The sequence below is a fragment of the Chaetodon auriga genome, chromosome 16 (genome assembly GCF_051107435.1).
Source record: "Chaetodon auriga isolate fChaAug3 chromosome 16, fChaAug3.hap1, whole genome shotgun sequence".
Taxonomy (NCBI): Eukaryota; Metazoa; Chordata; class Actinopteri; order Chaetodontiformes; family Chaetodontidae; genus Chaetodon; species Chaetodon auriga.
Genome location: NC_135089.1, coordinates 3,277,817 through 3,298,755, shown reverse-complemented (window position 1 = coordinate 3,298,755; position 20,939 = coordinate 3,277,817). Strand labels below are relative to the sequence as shown.

Here is a 20,939-nt window from a genome sequence, read left to right as displayed (position 1 = left end):
ATGCTTCATTTTGCTTGATTGACGGGAGCCTCAGCCTCGGTTATGGAGGTCGTGCACTGCTTTATGCATCTCAGCTCCACCCAGTCTCTGTGCATGCATCTTTTGCTGGATGCAGCAGTAACCAAGATGGCAGTGAGAGGTAAACCCACATCAGCACATCGGCAATGTCAGTTTAGGAAACCTACAGGTAACCTCAAAGAGCACACACACACAGTTTATCTTTTTACTACGTTTTGGTCCCTTTGTTTAAACTACACGATACTTCAGCGTCATTACATTAACCAACAACTGTGAGATTAATCTTCCACTTTCAGGTTCAGGTACAATTTTACACTCACAAAGACACACATGCAGTTCAGTGGTAATTTGCTCACTTGGCCGACGGTTTGATTTCCTGTCCATTTTTGAGCCACTTGACCTGGACGTCGGGGTCAGCCACTTCCACTGTGAGGTGAATCTTCTTGCCCTTGTCCACTGAGTAAGCTGAATCCAGCTTCTTCAGGAAAGCTGACAAGAAAGCATCCTGTTAGCACAGCTCAACCTCTGCTCTAACAGCCAAATAATCCATAAGTGTCAACCAGCAGCGAGCCTATAAGCTAACAGACGTTCCACCTGTTGTGTCAGTTATATGACTTCTCCCATGAGGCCTTTAAATGCTGCTGGTTTTTACAGCCTGCTGCATCACAGAGCCTTTGTTTCCTGCCTGCCACCTCACTCCTAGTGCACAGTCTTCTTTTGCCTCGTAACCCCTCTCCTGTCTCTTCCCTCGCTCCTCACCGTCACTCTTCTTGGGCTCCACCTTCTTCATCTTCTTCAGCCTCTTTAGCATGCCCCTCAGGTCTGTGATGCCATACTCAAAGGCAATCTTCTCATAGTCGCAGGGCTTGGCCGCCTTCAAGATTTCCCATACATCCACCTCTTCTTTGACCTCCTCCTGTTTCTTCTCCCTGATTATGTGTGAGTGTGATAAAACCAGAGACAGAACACGTTAAAGACGAGCAGATTTAGGTCAGCGTGTAGCTGAAGTAGATGATCTTACCTTTTCTTGAGCAGGGCACTGAAGTCTAGGTCACCGGCGTCCTCACCTGCATCCCCGCTGGAATTAAAAGAGAAGAGATTCAGGGGATTATCTTGGCATGTTTATTAACCTGAGCTATTTACAACACTGGTGGAAGGAATGGTGGAAAAAAAACAGCATACATTCAATAATACATCCACTGTTATTCCACATTAAACTGGCCTATAAATACACAGAGAAATTACAAAACAATTCTAAATCCAACAAAGACCATATGAGTAATACATCTGCACACATCAGAGGTCTAATGAATGTGCCTGTCGTTAAAGCTTACCCTTTTTTCATCCTGCGTTTGGATGGATGCAAAAATAGGATGAGTGAGAACACAGAGCAGAGCGTTTGATGAGGGCTACAAGCTACCATTCCCTAAATTCACAGACAGACAGAGATCACAGTGGACGAGCACATGGGAGCGACATACATGTCAAAGATGAGCTGCAACGACGGCTGCAACAAAGCTGGGATGTTGTGCAAAACAGAATTAAAACAGAATGCAATCATCTGCAAATGAACAGTAATCTCCTTCATCCAGTCAGGTGTTCACACAGCGGTGAACCTCGCTCCATCCTGATCGACTGAGCCTTCCCAGGACGCCCCTTTCATACCCAATCATGATCACCTGTTACCGATGAGCCTGTTTACCTGTGGAATCTTCCAAACAGGTGTTTTTGGAGCAGCTTGTTTGAAACGTGTTGCTGCATCAAAGTCAGAATGAGCAGATGTTAACAAAAATCAATGAAGCCGATGAGCTCAAACATTAAATATATTGACTTTGTGCTGTGTTCAAGCAGCGAGTGATCACATTCTGTTTTCTTTATGTTTTCCACAGCGTTCCAGGGTTATATAAGCAAAACAGCATACAAACATTGTACATATCACAGGAAGCACAGGTGACTGAATGCACAGGCTCTGAAGGATGGCCAAGCTGTTAGCGTGGCTCTGGCTAAAGGTGATGTTACATGGAGACACAGCCATCAGTGAATGGAAGTCAACACTCAAGACAAAGAAGGCCGTTTCATGCAGAGTAATGTGTCGTGAACTTCACAGAGGGAGACAATCATGGCTGCCTTGCACTGCATAAACCCTTTACTACCTCTCACATGTGCAAGTGATGAGAAAAATCCACCTGGTCTTGAGTCATAATTCACCCTCTTGTGCTCAACAAGGTGACAAGTGCTGTGTGTGGCACACGCCAATAAATGTCTGCAGGCTCGAGTGCTTGTTGTTTTCCACTGTGAACGGCTTTGGCAGCTCCTTCACAGCGTGGAGTGTGTTTTCCTGCCATGGTTGAGGCTCATTGAACCCCTCAGCGACCAAGATAATGCCAATAAATTCAAAGCCACTCTGAGTGATCTTGTTCGTCCTATGGATGAACGGTTCATCCAAGGATAACATCCATCCATGTTGTGCTTCCCGTCCTGATGGGAGTAAATTCTCCCAGGGTGAAAATGCCCTCATTCACAGGGCACACGTGATCACTGGATGGTTGGGTGAGCATGAAAACCGTGTTAGCCGTGTACTGCCGCCACAATTGCTAGATTTCAACCTCCTTGAGCACTTTTGACAGATTCTTGAATACTGCATCAGATAACTGCCACCATGGAAGAAAGGTGTTGTAGGATGTTTTACACTAAGTATGTTTTGATGCCTTTCTCCTGAATCTACAATAAAACTCAGTGATGTGAAAACACTGATATTCCCAATGCTGTTGTGGTCTAGCAAATTGGACTGGAGTTCATGAAAATGGGAAACAGGGGATTACTATAATGAGCTCTTTTTCATGGTGTGAGCATGTGCATTGAGAGCAAAGCACAAAATGCTCATTTCTCACAACGGCCCGTTATTAGAAACATTTCATGTGAAATGAACGTTTTGAAGAACTCTAGCTGCATCCAGATAAAGCTGATGCTCGCCGTTAAACAAAAACTCAAATGTAAACCTTGTTTTGTGGCACAAACTGATGCTGATGTTGCGTGATGGACCAACGCACCATGATTCAGAATGAGACCAGTGCAGCAGTGCAGCAGGGGCACCGGTGCAGTGGCCAATCACGCTTAGGCTAACGACCATTCCTCATGCATTAATTTGTAACGTTGTAAATAGTAAAGTAAAATGTTTGTCGCTGTGATCATCTTCCTAAGAATCCTCGCTGAGTTTTATGAACCATCGCGCCGTTCTTGGGTGTCTGACAAGCCTTCAAACTCATGGATCTGTTACTCATACGGGACCAAAGCAGCCGCTTTCATTGTTTTAACACAGGGCTGTTTTTGGCTGCAGACTCCCATTCTAAAAATCACAACGCTGTACCCACGTTGAAGGATTGCTGTGATTCAGATTATCAATCTAAAATACAAAAACAACTAGTGTATTTATTCTTATTGATTAAGATATCAGCAGCATGTAAAGTGATTTAAATGAGCTCCACTGTCACCAGATGCAGCATCTAAGTGATAAACGCATTAATGCATCAATAATTCTAACCAATATAATATTGTATATATATTATTCTGACGCAGGCTATTCTGCACTTCTGCTTTTGGTGCTTTTGCACATTTACTTAAGATTTTGAATGCAGGACTTTCAGTTGTAACAGAGTGTTTCTATGCTGTGGTGTGGCTACTTTTACTTAAGTAAAATATCTACTTTCCCATCGCTGGTATAAATACTGCATGTCTGCTGACTTGCCGCACGCTCTCGAGAATAAACTGTGGGATAAAATGAGCACAAGCAGGAAATGTTTTTGCAGCACCGTTCCTCAGACAATGTGAGAAACAGTGGCAGGCGGCAGTGCAGGCATGTAGTATGTATTCCACAGAATATGTTCCCTGTCACGTCGGACAATCAGTCAGCAAAGTGACACCATGAAGAAGAAGAAGAAATAGCCTGATATGCCCGGGGCATACAGTGGGGAGATTGGGCTATTTCAGGCATGAAACACGTATTAAAGAGAAACATTGAGTGAACAGCAGTGAGTTTCCTAAACAATGGAGTCAGACCACATGTATTTGGTGGTGCTACTGTAATACATGTTCAGAGGAACACACAGATGAGCGTCCCATAGGAAACAGGATTCTCTATACTTACCTTCTGGAGGTTGGACTGCATGACCTCCACTGTTTAACACACATCTCTCCAGCAACATATTTGAGCTTTAACCAACTTTTCACTTCTCATTTATCACACCAACCTCTCTGCCTCGCCCTCGCTCTCCCTCATATCAGCATTCTGCAAATAAGCACACTGACATCCTGTCTAAGCCACAATGTGATTCTGTCTTTTTGCCTGTTGAGTTTCTCATCTTACCTGTGCTTTTGCTCTCCGCTCTAATGAGGGAAGGAAATTATATTTTTAAACACAGATTAGAAATACGGGAGATTCAATGTGTCAGTGTCGGCTGATTTACGGTTACGCAGCACACGTACAGTATGCGGGCTAAGAGCTGCTGAAATAAAAAAAAACTCATTAAAAAAGCTACACAGCCACAGGATACATACACAGATGCACTTCACACAAGCAGAAGCAGAGACAGAAATAGAAAGTGAGATATGTGTAAAAAAAAAGAAAAGGTCCCTTCAGAGACTGTCACCGAGACATGTGACGAAATACATAAGATGCTAAACCATGAGGGACTCCAGGTGAAGCAAAACACCAAGGCGGCAGACGCATTGAGACGTGACAGACTGAGAAAAATGGCAGACAGGCTGACTCGAACAAAGTCGACTACGGCTGAGGGATAGACAGAGACACCGGCAGAGACACTCGTGGAGACTGACAGATGCCCAGAGGCAGCGATCTACAGAGGAGCATATGGGAGACAGTGTGATGGGTGACATGTTGAGTAGACCCTCGCCGACACTGACACTCACGATCGCTTAAACGCCTCCAAGATGTTGTCCTGCTGCTCCTCTTGTACAGCTGAAACCAGACAGAAGGAGGAAGACTGGTGAGAGCTCGGCTAGGTTAATTCATTACACAGCGGGCTTGAGCCGCGAAGGAATAATGGACTGATGACCTCACTAGGCCGCTAAATGATAGGATCTAATGTGTGTCGCACTCCCTGAGTTATTGGCTGACAAAGCCAGTTACATAGTAATGGCGGACACGCTGAATGGAAGATGACAATAATGTGATTGTCTGTCTCCAGACCTACCCTGCACGGTGACTTCGAATGTGCAGCTGTCGCACTTGTCTTTGGAGGTGACCTCGCAGCGGTAGCCACCTGCGTCTCCATCCACTACTTTGATGATGCTCATCTCGTAAGTGTAGATCTGATGGGGGTGGGGGGGGATGGGAGCACACGCAATTAAATGAACAGCCGTGCACAGATATGCAGTATGTGCTCAAACACGCGTGCAGAGTATACAGGCAGCACAGTTCGACCGATATCGGCAGGCTGATGAAGCCCCTCGGGTCGATCCGGCTTTTATGAGATAGCTCTACAATATTCAATGCAAAAATATTTTTTACTGTTTATTTTGGTATTTTGTTTAATTTCGGTCATTGAGTACTTTAAAATTTTACTGCTTTGTGAGACTACGGATTAACAGCCATGCTAGCGGCTCTGCGAAGCTGTACCGAGGCACAGCAGTGCTAATGTTAGCATCACCATGCTACACTCACAGTGACAATGCTACAACAAGATGCTGATGTTTATTGTAGGTATTGTAGGTAATTTTTACCATCTTCGTTTCCTGTGTTAGCATGCTAACACTTGCTAATCAGTTCTAAGCACCAAGTCCAGCTGAGGCCGATGACAATGTCATTAGTTGTGCAGATATTTGGTCACAAACCAAAGTGAAAGTTTGAGCTGATTGTGGTGCAGAGGACCATCTGTTGTGTAAGAACCGTGAATATCTTTAACAAAATTTCCTTCCAATAGTTGTTTACAGATTTCCCTCTGAAGGACAAACGTCTTCTGGGCTATAATGACACATGCAGTATGGACATACGCACCTTGGTGTTCCTGTCATAGGACTCTTTGAACTGCAAGTGCTTCCCAGCTTTGCTGCCCAGGTCCAGCCACTTGCCCTTCAGCCATTTCATGTTTGGCTTCCTCAGCAGGTTTGAGGAGTCAACTTTGGCCAAAAACGTGATGTCCTTGCCTGCCACGGACGACAATTAGACACAGTCGTGAATTAAAATAGTTTAATTGTCTGTACTCCGGCAGGAATTTGGCACTAAGTGGACCAATCTTTTCATTTTAGATGTAAATCAGGTTTTTTTTAAGGGAGATCATTCTTCCAGACCTTTTGTTGCTGTGGCGCTCTCCGGCTTCACCACAAACAGGCCGGACAGCTCAGACATCTGAGGATCCTCCCCTGGTACATGTTCTGTGATGGTTGTTGAAAAGACGAATCACAGAGGACAAATTAAAGCTGGAAATCGTGATCAGGGCTCCACTCATATGAAGACACAACAAACAGACTGGAGACGACAACAGGGGACAAGTCGACCAAGCAAACCACCCCAGCAGCAGCTTCTTAATCGTGATGCTTTTAAAGTGAAATGCCTATTTGCTGATAAATTCATAAGTATAATTTGATGATAAGAAGTCTCAAACCACTAATTCCCACCCTCTGAGCTCAGGGATCTATTGCTTTTGTAGAGTTATTTAGCACTTAAACTGAGCAACAGTCTTTCCATGAGGCAGAACCATTCGGCGAGTTTGCGTAATGCGTTCGCTGTTACACTGCACAAACCATTAGGGACCCTCAGACAAATGACAGGCGGCCATGGAGCCCCCTGGAACGGGCTGGCCCCAGGGAATAAAGAGACTCCTCAGATCACCTCTGAAGACATCACATTAGGGTTGACTCTGCAATCGTCTGCCACCCTGACAGAACATAAGCTGAAGCTGTACACTCTTATCTTGGCGATAAAAAACGAGCTGCTCTTTTATCCGCTCACTTGTTTCTTTTGCAAGTAAATTGATGTAACCTCTGTAAGGTGTTTGCTTGTCAGTTGATATGCTTTACAGAGACACTAACGTATTCGTTTCTCTTACCATCAGGAGGCAACTCTGCATCGGAGGGGGAAAAGAAAGAGAGAGCGGGCAACACGTCAGTCTGAACCGTATCTGCTCGGTGCTGTTAAACACAAGGGTTAATTGGCCCAACGATAACCTCGACTTCAGGTGAACACTCACACGTTTAATCAGCGTGCTCACACTCCAAAAAAACCACATTGTTCTTCCTCAAAGTCCAATTAACAAATCCATTTTGTTGTTTATTAAAAAACACACCACTGTTAATGAGTTACGTTCAAAATATCACTTTAATGTTGCTGAAATCAGGACGTTGTTAGCCGTACATAATCTACATGAACTGCTTCCATCCTGAGTCAGACAGACTGTAAGTGTCACAGGAAGGGAGGGTTTACGGACAAGCAGCAGGTAAAGATGAAGACACATCGGACCACCAATCGAGTGGAGTGAGCAAGGCCAGGGATCGACATCCATTGGACGAGAGCAGTTGCTGAGAGAATGGATCCAGGGTCAGTGGTCGAGTAAGGTCACGCGCCTCCATAAATTCAGAGAGCCACACCGTTGGCGCCTCTTCCTCGCTCTCTCTGCTTTTATGGGCTCAGTTAATTTGATCTTTTAATCAAAAGTGCCCCTGAGGACAGATCCAAGTTCAGATGTTCAGCGTGATTTAAAAGGTTTCAGTGAGAATGCTAAGTGGGTGAAGCTGATCCTGGAATGGCACCCAGGGGACACTTTTTAATGTTTACACTCCAACGCTGTTACTCCGGACACTCGCTGTGTTTGGGATGAGGGTTGCTCAATCAAATTAACTCCAGACACTGTCCTTGGCTCCAGCCAATGGAAGTTTCAGATGTTGTACAATAACCTGCAGGGACTAATTGACTGAACCCCCCTCCATCCCCCACCCCCCACCGCAGACCCTATTTATATTTTGGATAATGAAGACAGTTTGTAAGAGTCCATATTAAGATATTCTTCGTTGTACAGGCCCAGCATTTCCTCAGAATTTCCCAATAATTTCCAGAAACTTTCCTGGACAGAGTTTTATAATTTAGCACTAATTTTAGGAAAGTAGAAACAGATTTTGGAGATTTAGTTTGACGCTGTCCTTCCAAGAGGAGCGGCGGACTTGTCAGCTTTTCGATGGAGGTTATGTTTCTGTTTGTTTTGTCTGTTTTTCAGCAGGATTACGGAAAAACTACAGATTTTCATTAAACTTGGTGGAAGCGTAGAAGCATCACGCAGCTAATTATACTCTTACTCACATATAAATATGAAATTCTAGAGTGATTTTTAAAAATCAGCTTCGCTTTCAGTTGATTGTTTGGTAGTTTATCAATTGAATATTTTACTCAAACTTAGTGACCAAATACGCTTTGTAGGAATGTTCAAAGATAATTATTAGGAAATGATTTGGGATTCATGGACCGGTAGAATAAGAGCTTATCAAATATTCTCTCCCAGACTGGGTATTACTACATTAAAATAGGAACATATCCATCCATTCCAGCCATAAAATACACTACTATAGATAGAGTGTATAATACTGTAATTTCACAGTTATTACTTATTCAGTATTTCATCAATTTATCATCAGAGCGCCACCAGAGAGAACACACAGTGTCTCACATCCCTTCAAGCTCCTGTTGTACATACAGCATATGAAGAACTGTATTACTGGTGATATTATTCAGCAGTAGTATGTTGTAGTATGTCCACATGTCACACACACACTCACACACACACACATATGAGATATACCCAACGTCAGTACAGGCAGGATATATCACTTTTCGTAAAGCAGACCTCATCAGAGTCACATGAAAACACTCTCAAAAGTTCTCTCGGATGCTTTGGTGGAAGCAATCTAACGCTGCGCTTTTAATCACTTTGAAAGCGTGTTTTCACTGCAAGATGCTGTCATGAACTTCTCTGTTGTCTGTTATATTTGTGTTTTATTTACCCATTCCGCATCACCCTGCTTCATCTGACAGTTTATCTGACGAACTTGTCGTGACTTTGCTTTTATCTGTTTGCTATGAGGCATGTTGTCACTTTTGTTTGAAACATAAATAAAGTTATCATTGTCGCTGCTGTTATGCTCAATGTCCGGAGATCTTCAAGGCTGCGTCTCCGCTAAAATGAGCGCCTCCCTAAGCTGAGTGAAAACCTGCGATCTTAAGCACCAGTGGCGGCCGTCACCAGAGCAATCCCAGGCTTGTGGAAGGAGCAGTTTCAGAAACAAGTACCCAAGCACAGAAACAGAAAGCACAAGCAGGCTGGGAAGTAGTGCCGTGTAGTTTCCTTACCATCCCTGGGCTCATTGCTGTCTGAATGAAAAGAAACAGTTGGTACATGGAAATTAGTCATGTTGACAGTGAAGGGTTAAATCACTCCTCACAGTGCTGCTCTGATATGCGCAGGCTGCAGTGTGTGCGTGTGTGTGTGTGTGTGTGTGTGTGTGTGTGTGTGTGTGTGTGTGTGTGTGTGTGCGTGTGATTATGAAGAGAAAAGCTGTTCATCAAAGATCGGATTAAAGACAATGTATAAGCCTATGAGACAATATCTTCAGAGAGGCTGGGACACACACACACACACACACACACACACGTACGCACACACACTTTTGTACACAGACAAACACACTGAGCGAAGTGCTTCCCTGCAGAACGCTGGACGTGTGTTAATGAGGAATAAGCTCAGGTTAAGCAGATGAACTGGACCAGATGAGCGCTAATGCAGATCCAGTTTAATGTGCTGTCAGCGTGGCACATGAACACACACACACACGTGATGGAATAACGCTCGGCTTCATCAGTCGTCCATGGTTCTGTGGTTGTATTGATGATTTTAAAGATAATAGATGTGTTTAATTTAACTGCAAAAGAAAATGAGCGTGCATGCACACACACACACACACACACACACACACACACACACACACACACACACACACAGAAAACAGTTTAGCCAGGACAGCACATAATCTGTGTCTCTGCCACTGAAATGATGGCATAATGTAAAGTAAAGGCAGCCATTTTGAACATTTTAAAAAGCATAATAACCCCCTGAAGCCACTCCAGAAGACGTGGTTTTCCTGTTACAAGAGCATAATCAAAATGTAATATCTACATTTTTTTTCATGCCATGCAAAGTTACTGTTCTCTTCACACTGACTGGAGGTCTTAATGGCTCCACTTAGCATCCGACACTTGATCTGGGACCTGATTCAAGACCCAAATCATGTGGTGTGTCTCAGTCATCACAGGAGAAAAGTGTGTTTTCAGAGGCGAGATGGAGTGTGAACTGTTAAGTGCATGAAAAATGACAGGACTTTGCTTTCCAACCGCAGCTGCTTGTTAAAAGAGTACAGATTTAGCATTGCACTTCTATAACATCATCAGATACATGATGGGCACGACATGTGTTACGCTAGCAGTGCCTAATCTCAAGCTGCTAGCCTCAAGCAGAGATGAGGAGCGGGCTGCAGGCAGCCATGTTCCTTCAGGTCGAATGTTATGTTGCTTACGGTAAAGTCTGTGAGATATCACTGCAGGTTGGCCAGTGTTCCCCTTCAAAGACTGAGCAGAAACCAGTCACAGTATTAGTATAACACTGCTCTACCCTGTCATTGCACCTGCAGACACACACACATTTAATCACCTTCAACAAGCCACAAAACGTTTATGCAATAATTCATGAATGATAGCGCCTGCATTCACACAGTGTTTGAGCTGCTCCATAATATGAACTGACATTCAATCCAACAAGGTGAACTGAAACTGTACACATTCACAAACAGACTCGACACATGAATGTACAACAAAGTACGTTTTACTCTCAGGGGACTCATTACTTATTACGAGCTACGAGCACAGGAAGTCTCCGTTAGCATACAGCACGTATACATTCTGCATGCGGCTGCTCCACAACTAAAAAGCTGCAGTGTTGCAGCACAGAACATGATCCTACCTGATCTGTATACAGTACATACATCTCACATAAGGTGCAGCGGCTCTGCTGTGGGCTACTGCGCCCACTTGCAATTATTTCGCATATTTAGCCGAATGCATTACCCTCAACTTTGGTTTGGACTTGAAAGGTCAGGATTTTCAGGATTTTCACATCACTGCATCACAATGTTTTAAAACTCCCCATCACTGAATAAATGTGAAAGCTTTATTCTACGGGTCCGTAATTTCTTAATAGCATAATTTCCTGGAAATAACTGTAATTTGGTGCTAATTACAGTGAAATGAGACAAGGCTCTTTTGGTTATGGATTTAGTCAAATTTGTTGACTTTCAGCGAAATTAAACCTGCAATAACTGTTTGGGGTGTTACTTGTTTGTGTTTAGGCCATTTAGGGGAAGCAGAAACGAGCTGTAAACAAACACTGAGATCACCTTTTACAGTAAGTTGATAAAGCGAACTTGTTAGCAAACAGTTGTGTAATTAGACACCCAGCAGTTACAGATCACCATTATCGTTCATTTGGAGGAAACTTCTTGGCTCTGGGTGTGGATGTTTTGGATGTTGTACAATAGCCTGCAGGGACTAACTGACTGAAACACTCCCTGCAGACTTTATTCATATTTTGGATGTTTTTCTCTTTCCTCTGTGTGTATAAAACATGACAGAAGATGCAACTCTTGGTTCCTGTTTTCTCATGCCATGCTGAGTTACTGTTCTCCTTTGACTGCTGGAGGTCTTGATGGCTCCACTTGGGTCCTAGCACCTGATACTTGATCTGGGACCCGAGGCAGGCCTGATCCCAAAGCATGTGGTGCATCTCAGTCATCACTGGAGAAAATGTGTGTTCAGCAGTGAGATGGAGAAGAGTCTGAACTGCTAAGTGCAGATGAAATGACACTGCTGTGCTTTTCGACCACGGCCGCTTGTTAAACGTGTCGAGATTCAGCACTGACAGTTTGGACAGACCGGTCACAGATTCGGGTGTGTTATGCTAGTAGCGGCTAATCTTGCCTTGAGCTGCTAGCCTCAAGCAGAGATGAGGAGCGGGCTCCAGAGGTCTCCTTCCTGACTCCACACTCCCAGATTTTTTTTTATTTTCAAACTTGTACTCAGCCCAACCAGCGCTGACTCAGGCCAAATCACACGAGGAGGACATTTCTCTTCACGCGGCTCCTTCTGGAGACACACAATTCCTCATACAACTTCATCAGCATGTATGCAACAGTACTGCAAACACCTGGAAACACTGATGTGGAAAATCAGTGGATTGACCCTTTAAGCCCTTTAAGGTCAATAAGTTATGGCAGGTTAAACAAAAGGTCAGAGAGTTAAGAACAGACTGAACTCATGTCAGCCGTGTTCCTTCAGGTCAAATGTTATGTTGCTTATGATAAAGTCTGTGGGATATCACTGCAGGTTGGCCAGTGTTCCCCTTCAAAAACAGCACCTGAGCAGAAACCAGTCGCAGTATTAGTATAACACTGCTCTACCTTGTCATTGCACCTGCAGACACACACACATTTAATCACCTTCAACGAGCCACAGAAAGTTTATGCAATAATTCATCATGAATGATAGCGCCTGCATACACACACACACAGAAACACGCACTGCACAACTTCCTGCTTCCTTCCTGTGTTTGAGCTGCTCCATAATATGAACTGACATTCAATCCAACAAGGTGAACTGAAACTGTACACATTCACAAACAGACTCGGCACATAAATGTACAACAAAGTACGTTTTACTCTCAGGGGACTCATCAATTATTACGAGCTACGAGCACAGGAAGTCTCCGTTAGCATACAGCACGTATACATTCTGCATGCGGCTGCTCCGCAACTAAAAAGCTGCAGTGTTGCAGCACAGAACATGATCCTACCTGATCTGTATACAGTACATACATCTCACATAAGGTGCAGTGGCTCTGCTGTGGGCTACTGCGCCCACTCGCAATTATTTCGCATATTTAGCCAAATGCATTACCCTCAACTTTGGTTTGGACTTGAAAGGTCAGGATTTCCAGGCGCGCTGACTGAAATGAGAGCACAAATCTGCCATCAGACTTCTTCCTCACACATACAAAACAGTGTCATCTTGCGACCCACAGCCGGTCGTCATGAAGTGGCCGCGATGACAATCAAACGACAAATCACTGACGGCTGTCACTCAAAACTCTGCAGTGTTTGCATGTGAGTTGACTGTGTCCCCTGCACTGTGCTGACTGTGGATCACTGGAGCTGCAGCAGCGTCCTACACATCACTGCATCACAATGTTTTAAAACTCCCCATCACTGAATAAATGTGAAAGCTTAATTATACGGGTCTGTAATACCACATTTTCCTGGAAATAACTATGTAATTTGGTGCTAATTACAGGGAAATGAGACAAGGCTCTTTTGGTTATGGATTTAGTCAAATTTGTTGACTTTCAGCGAAATTAAACCTGCAATAACTGTTTGGGGTGTTACTTGTTTGTGTTTAGGCCATTTAGGGGAAGCAGAAACGAGCTGTAAACAAACACTGAGATCACCTTTTACAGTTAATACAGTACAGCAACTTGTGAGCAAACAGTCGCTGAATTACACATCCAGCAGTTACAGATGAACGTCACTGTTCATTTGGAGGCTTGTTTCTGCCACCTGATGAATTTAAGTCCAATATTCGCTCTCTTTAACTCTGAACTCTTGAGGGAAATTTGTGGCTCAGTAGCTGCTTAATACTCGACTACGTTCACCAGCTAGTCTCTAAACAGCCGCCTGCTGTGGCTGAAAACACTGTGAGAGCAGTGAGAGCGAACCGAAACAGAAAACCGAAGAATGAGCTGAATTTTCGTGTAAAGCTCTGTGAAGCCGGGGGGGGCGGCAGGGTCAGCTGGTAATTCCCCGTAGGTTCGACGCTGCGAGCGACCCCGTTCACACCGTCACATGGTTTCACATTGATGTCTGACACATTTTCAATCTGCATCATGTTGAATTGTTTACTTTTCTTTGGAGAAATCACACATTTTTGCATGTTCAGCTGACCTGATGTGTGCTGATGCAGTTCATTTCGGTTAATCATTCGGGGCCACAGCGAGTGAACACTGTACGCTGTATTGCCCATAATTAGTACCAAATTTCATAGTTTCTTCCAGGAAAGCTTTTAGGAAATTATTTTAGAATTACAATCCTGTAAAATAATGAGTTCCCAAAGAGAGACACACTTGAGCTCACCTATCTAAACATGTATTTACTGAACAAAAACATCACCAATGAAAATGTGCCCTGCATTGCATTATGGTCTATTCTTTAATTCATTCTTTAAGGTGATTAAAGTATTTTAGTGAATTCATTCCTTTGGTTATAAAGAAAAAAACACACTCTATGAATAAATAGATAGTTAAAAAGAAGTTTTTTTTCCATCCAGTGCATGCGGCGTTGCCTCAATGTCACCAACAACTTCTTTAATTGTAATTACTGAGCTGTTTAGCCAGCACCCATAAGGTTTACATGAGGAATGCTAACAATGCTAACGAGACACTTTTACAATGGTAGCTGAAGGACAAATGTGAAAGACTAATTTGCATGTCCTGTACGTATTCTCAGGTTGAATTATGTCCAAGCTGAAAGAGGAAAGTCAAACACACACACACACACACACACAAACACACACACACACACACATTATACACACATATACTTATCATGTGACCCATAAATTAAACACCTTCTATTTTGTTCCTAACACATGATTTAATTAGCATCTCTAGTGCTTAAAATAAACTCTTAACAAGTCCTCAGAGCTAATAAAAGAATATTATGTATGTATGTATATAATGTGTGTGTGTGTGTGTGTGTGTGTGTGTGTGTGTAGCATCATGCATCTCCACACTCAGTCCCATCACCACAGAAGCTCAGTGCTTCTGTGTTTGTTTCATCTGCGAGTCTTACCCTCCTCCTCCACTGGCTTCTCTGAATGAGGGGAGAGACACACATCATTTGTGGATGAGGATGACAGTGATGATGATGATGATGATGATGATGATGATGATGATGATGACAGTGATGATGATGATGATGTATGGACGGTTACATCAACAAAACGCTGAATGCAGTGTGTTTTTCTTACCCTTGTTGTCTGAAAAGGAGAGAAAGAAGAAAATTTATGAGAAAATTAAACTATCTTTATGAGAAGCCTTTAATAAAATATTTGCTTTTCAGTGGTTATTGCAGTTTAAATGTATAATAGCTGATTACTGTATGCGTAACTCAAAAATAAATTGGATTTCTGAAGCACAGCTTGTGGGCTAAGATTAGATGTCATGAAGACACTTACCAGCAGGGGCTGCTGCAGCCTTATCGCCCTTGGCTGCTGCAATTAAACAACAATTATGTAAATTAATTTGTACATCCTCATTATTTCATATCATACAACACCAGCAGCACGGCGTTCGGATAGTCACGGCTTTCAGAGGTGAGACTCAGTAAACTGTTTAAAGAGCCGCATCTTGTGATCTGAATCCTCAGGAGACGATAACTAATAATAATTTCTGTTAATCATATATGTGTGCATGAACGCTCTGCTCTGCAATGTGTGCACAGCGCACACTGCAGATGAATACTCCTTTATAACGGTCCCCTCTAAATATACAAAAAAAACTGCACAAAATAAAGACATTTAAATAAACAGTTTCATTTTAAGAACATAAACACACATTCACAAGTACCCGCTCAGGGAACTACATTCAGGCAACCTTGCTTTATGCACCTCTTCTTGATTTCTGTAGGGTTTGCCTCTGGCAAAAGAGAGAATATTGGATTTCAACAGGGGAATAGTGCACGATTCAAATGAGGCATGGTTTACAGAAACAGTGAGGCTGGGATAAATATAAGTACATTTTTCAGAGATCATGAGGAATAATTGGGCTTAAAAAATTCTGAAAGGGACGGCCTAAAGACAAAAATGCTTTTGATAGGATAAGTACATCAAAGTTCCAGGATCCCAGATCTAGGTTACTTTAGAAGCTCAAGGGTGTCTAATGAGATGGCAGATTAGGCATGAGTTTCTGTCTGCCAGACAAAATAAAGCACACAGCTGCACAGCAATAATTCAGCTTTAGCAGCATTCACATCTTAACCAACTATTCAATAATTTCGCAGGTCTGTGCCCTCGTTTGGGCCCGTGTTTAAATGTTAAAAGAGGTTTCAGTGCCTTACTTTGCTGAGGTGCTGTGGACGTAGCAAAGTGTTTTAAAGGGCCCGGCCACAGAAGTGAAGGAGGACATCGTCTCGACAGCTATCGTCTCTCCAAACTACCAACAACAAGCCACAACTGGCACTGCAGAGCGAGTGTCCTGTGAGGCTGCTTAACAGTGGGTCTAAGATATCAAGGTTCGGCCTTGGCACTCTGCTCGTGCTCAAGGCTGGCACACTATGTTTGGCACACTGGTTGGGGGGGGCAACACATCTATTTTGGATATGGTTTGTTTTTCAGGCAGCAATCTGTTAATGTCTCTCTCAGCACTTCAATCCAAGAGGGGATCTGTGATGCACAAGGCAGTAAAAACTTTCTTTAGTTTCCTGCTGAGGCATCTATCCCAGCACCCCTCTGCGAATGAGAGAAGTCGGTCACTGAAATTCAGATTTCTTTCTGTTTCTTCTGGTCCTCGGGTCTTCCTGACTGTTTTACCTTGATGTGTTTACAAGCAGGATTTGATCTGGCTCATCATGACAGAGCAGAAGGCGGGAGGAGGGGTTGTTTTTGAGAAACAGCCGTCACCCTGAGAGACAACTGGGGTGTTGAATAAATGTCATAAACTGGTTATATAAAGCTTGTTTAGATGCAAAGGTCCCAATTGTCACTGCATGAATAACCATTTATGGCCTCATTTATTGTCAGTGGAGCAGCTGCAGATCAATATAAGACCTGAAATGAGAGTTTTGGTTCACAGGCGTCAAGATTTGAGAGAAAGTTACTGACGAAACTGTGACTTGACTGTCTTCAGCCTCAAGAGCGGCACATGTAGGGTGACATTTTATTCAGTTTTATTAAAGCCGTCACCGTGAGCCGAAATGTGTGCACGCTCTCCTTAACAATATATGAACAAAACAATAAACACCTTGAAGAGCTGGAGGAGATTAGACTTGCTAATTTCTGAGAGCTGGATAAAAAAAACAGCCTAATTCATATTCCAGCTGACAAACTTTGTCTTTACATCAGGACTTAAAAACATGTGATGACAAAACGTCACCGGCTGGCTGCAACGAGCACAAGATATATGATCTTTTTACCCTTCGGTGCTGTCTTACTGTAAGCAGGAGAGATGGTGAGACTCAGCGATCACGATGCATTTTCCTCTTTTCCTTCCAGCAACATTCTGCGTGCAGTACGTTGAGTTTCCACAAGACAATTTTTAGACCGTCAATGTCACTGCGACTTCCTCTGCGGATGATTACACAGGGATTTTATACATGTTATCAGGATCATCCTCTCAAATCTAATTTATACTTTCTCGCTGCTCAGCATCGCCTGTCTCTGCCGCTCAGATTGTTTACAGTGTGAGGTTTGGACTTCTCTGCACGTCCCACGTGAAAGATTTTATGCAGATGACCAGAAAAGAAAATGCAAATGATTACGCAACATCAAAAATGCCACACAGTGAAAATATTTAAAGCTATTGGAGGCACATTTTATGCTGGCAGCTCCAAGTGGCAATGAGAGGTAAGTGTTTGAAAAAAAAAATGGATTTGAATATGCAGAAATAACAAGGATGGGATGTGATGCTAAACACACAGAACACCTAATGTTCGCTTCAGGATGGCAAAGGGATAAAAGTCCAACAATGGTGAGTCCTTCTGTCTCTGAGCTGCTGTTGCTCTTAAACGGAAAGTTTCCATCTGTGCACGTTAGGAACACGTTGAAAACAGCGTGATTTCAGTGCCTGTGGCGTTTGACCTTTAGTGTTGAGAGCAGAGCAATGCTAACATCAGCATGCTAACATGCTGACAGTGTAATCAGGTATAATGTTTACTTTGTCCACTGTCATAATTTAGCATGATAGCATGCTAACGTTTGCTAATCAGCACTGAACACATCACAGTTAGGAGTGTCATCGGCGCTGCAGGCACTTGGCCAGAAACTAAAGTACTGGACGAATGAAAATTTGACCTGATGAAGGAGCTAAAGGCAAAGTGAGGGTTCATCAAAGTGATTACAGTTCGTGCCGAGGGAGACGTGAACATCTGGATCAAATTTCACGGCCATCCATCCAACAGTTCTTCAGATGTGGTGAAGCTGCTTTGCATTTACTCAAGTACGACACTTAATTACAGTTTTGAGGTGCTTTACTGGAGTATTTCCATTATGTGCTACTTCACACTTCTACTCCAGGTCGACAGGAAATTATGAATTAATTTGCAGATTTAGACTTTTTATACAAAATAGAAATCAATTAATAAATCATGATATATTGTTATAGATTAAGCAACCCAGCAGTTTACACTGTATTTAAACTGAGATCTTCTGGGAATTTCACTCAAGACCACCAATGTCAATATCCCAGTTCATCATCTGGGAACCATGAATGTCTGCACTCAATTGGTGGTGGAGATATTTGAGTGAGTTTGTGAAGGTTTTGACCCTCTGGTTGTGCTCGTGGAAACATCAAGGGATCACTGACAGACCGACCTGTCAATCAGCTGGTGGTGCTGGAGGAGGAGTTCACCGAAACCAATAGGATTCATCCTCTGAGGAGCATGAATGTCCATGAAAAATGTCATGGAAATCCACCCGATAGCTGTCAGGATATTTACGTCAGAGCCACGTCACCAATGAGCAGCGCGTCAGGGGATGATGGGAAGCTACGGTCCGGGTCAGAAGAAGGTGTTTTAAGTTTCATCAGTTCCACAACCAACACTCACATTTAATTATAGGGCAAATCTACAGCATCTCAATTAATGAAGTGTGACGTTGTTCTCTACTGTAGCTCCACTTTGTGATTCAAGTTGATAAGATTGGTGTATTTTTGAAAAAAAAAAAAAAAAAAAGGGAAAATCTTGCCTATAGTGCAGCTTTTAAAAAACGTATTTTCTTTCGTCTAATTATCCCTCAGTGACCTGTTTCTCCTTCAGCTCACTTCATGACGTCCGCTCTCTCTCTGTTGGCTGTCAGCTCTTCCTCCATCATGGACCTGTCTGTCCTGCTTCACGGGAAAAGCTGTGAGCAAACCGCTAAGTCACAGCCAGGACGCCTGTGACCGCTGAACCCTCGGCGCTAATGCTGAAGGTAATGCACAGCTGATGAACACTCCGTCCGCGTGGATCCATCGCCGCTCTCATTACCGTCCACGCTTCATCGACGATCCTCTCTGGCCTAGATAATTTCACTCTCCAGCCGTCTGCCTCCCTGTCTTCCAGGTATCTGTTAAATGGATAATGTCTCTTGCGATCTCCATTCCTTCTTCCTTTTCACTTAATGCAAATCCCTACTCTCAGCACTTTTTTGTCCCACCGTTTCTTTGTCCTACTTTAATCTAATTCCACTTTGTTCTGAAGGAGGGGGGAAAAGGAGTTAAGCAATATGGAGAGCAAAGAGGTGGAAAGTAAAAGAAGAATGAGCCGGGCCAACGGGGGTCAAGGATGGCATGAAGCCTCACGTTAAGAGCCTGAGGATTGGGTTCTTCACTTCTTTGCAGATGAGATATACACCGTTTATATTTAACAAATATCATGTGAGATGCTGAAAGAGGATTTTACTTTCTCGGTTCCGCTGACCCAAACACTGTCAATACTTCCTTTAAATATACACTTACGTGATGCTCTGTGCATCATAATTATAGACGGCTTTCACTGCCAAAAGCTTATCGCTAAGATCATTTAATGCCATACAATGTGACGCTGGCCATAAACTGATTAAGCAATGGCACCGAAGTCGAGCGTGTGAAATAAGTACGTGTTGGTTTTAAAGCTCGGTTGTTCGAGCAGAGCAGTAACACAGACGGGGTTGGGGATTAGTCTCGAACAGAGATACTAAAACATGTATGTATTCTTCAATCTTCAAGGTACTTAAGATAAAGGCATCCACTTAATGCCATGAAATGTTCTATATATATACACTCTATATATATTTCACTGAATTGTTCTACATATTTTATTGAGAATTTTAAAACAGCGTGTTTGATTGACTTTAAACGGGTCAGGATGTAGAACTAACACACCGACATTTTACCACCTTTTAAGTTGATGCTTGTTTGAAAACAGTTGCCTATTTAACCGCCCAGGAGACATGAAGCACCATCACTGTCCATTCAGAGTCCTGTTTGTGTCCAGCTGATGAATATAAGTCTGTATTCACTCTCTTTTTGATGACGTATCAGGCTCATTAGCTGCTAAACACTCCACCAGCTAGTCGCTAGCTTTGCTGTCTGCTGTTCGGTGCAGAGTGTGCAGCATAAAGAGGGCTTTTAAACACATCACAGCAACCTGCACGCCGTGAGCGTGCACACGTTTAAAGGACATGCTTTCTTTTACCTTCGCTTTTAACTCTTACGTCAGTGCTCGTTTTTGATATGTGGTTTTTGTTCTATTCTTTGTACGGTGAGGTTCACACACGTACTGCTGCCGTGACATGAGAATTTCTCCCCAGGGATGAATAAAGTATCTACCTGTCTGTCTGTCTGTCTGTCTGTCTGTCTATTTTTACATCTTTTTCGCCTGCTGCGATTGAAAACAACGCCATGAGAGCAGTAGACTGAACCGAAACAATGAGCTGATAGAGTCTAAAGAGCGCAGCAGATCTGAGGGGGGCAGCAGAGTTCAAATTCTCTTTGGTTTAATCTGTGACCACTTTCACAAACAAGTAATCACTGATCCATCGTTAATGTGCCGTAAATTATATTGACAGTTTTTACAGCTGGTTCATTTGA

General features: G+C 43.1%; 1 protein-coding gene across 1 annotated transcript in view; it reads right to left on the bottom strand.

Moving 5' to 3' along the window:
- Positions 1–14,983, bottom strand: part of mybpc2a (myosin binding protein Ca) — a 32,589-nt gene extending 17,606 nt beyond the window's left edge. The window contains exons 1-8 of the mRNA XM_076753368.1: positions 14,968–14,983; positions 6,325–6,408; positions 6,032–6,180; positions 5,229–5,346; positions 4,945–4,993; positions 1,040–1,096; positions 778–947; positions 375–507 (exon numbers count right to left, since the gene is read on the bottom strand). Coding sequence (XP_076609483.1) covers positions 375–507; positions 778–947; positions 1,040–1,096; positions 4,945–4,993; positions 5,229–5,346; positions 6,032–6,180; positions 6,325–6,382 — 734 coding nt within the window. The 5' untranslated portion in view covers positions 6,383–6,408; positions 14,968–14,983. The remainder of the gene's footprint in view (positions 1–374; positions 508–777; positions 948–1,039; positions 1,097–4,944; positions 4,994–5,228; positions 5,347–6,031; positions 6,181–6,324; positions 6,409–14,967) is intronic.
- Positions 14,984–20,939: the final 5,956 nt, after the last annotated feature.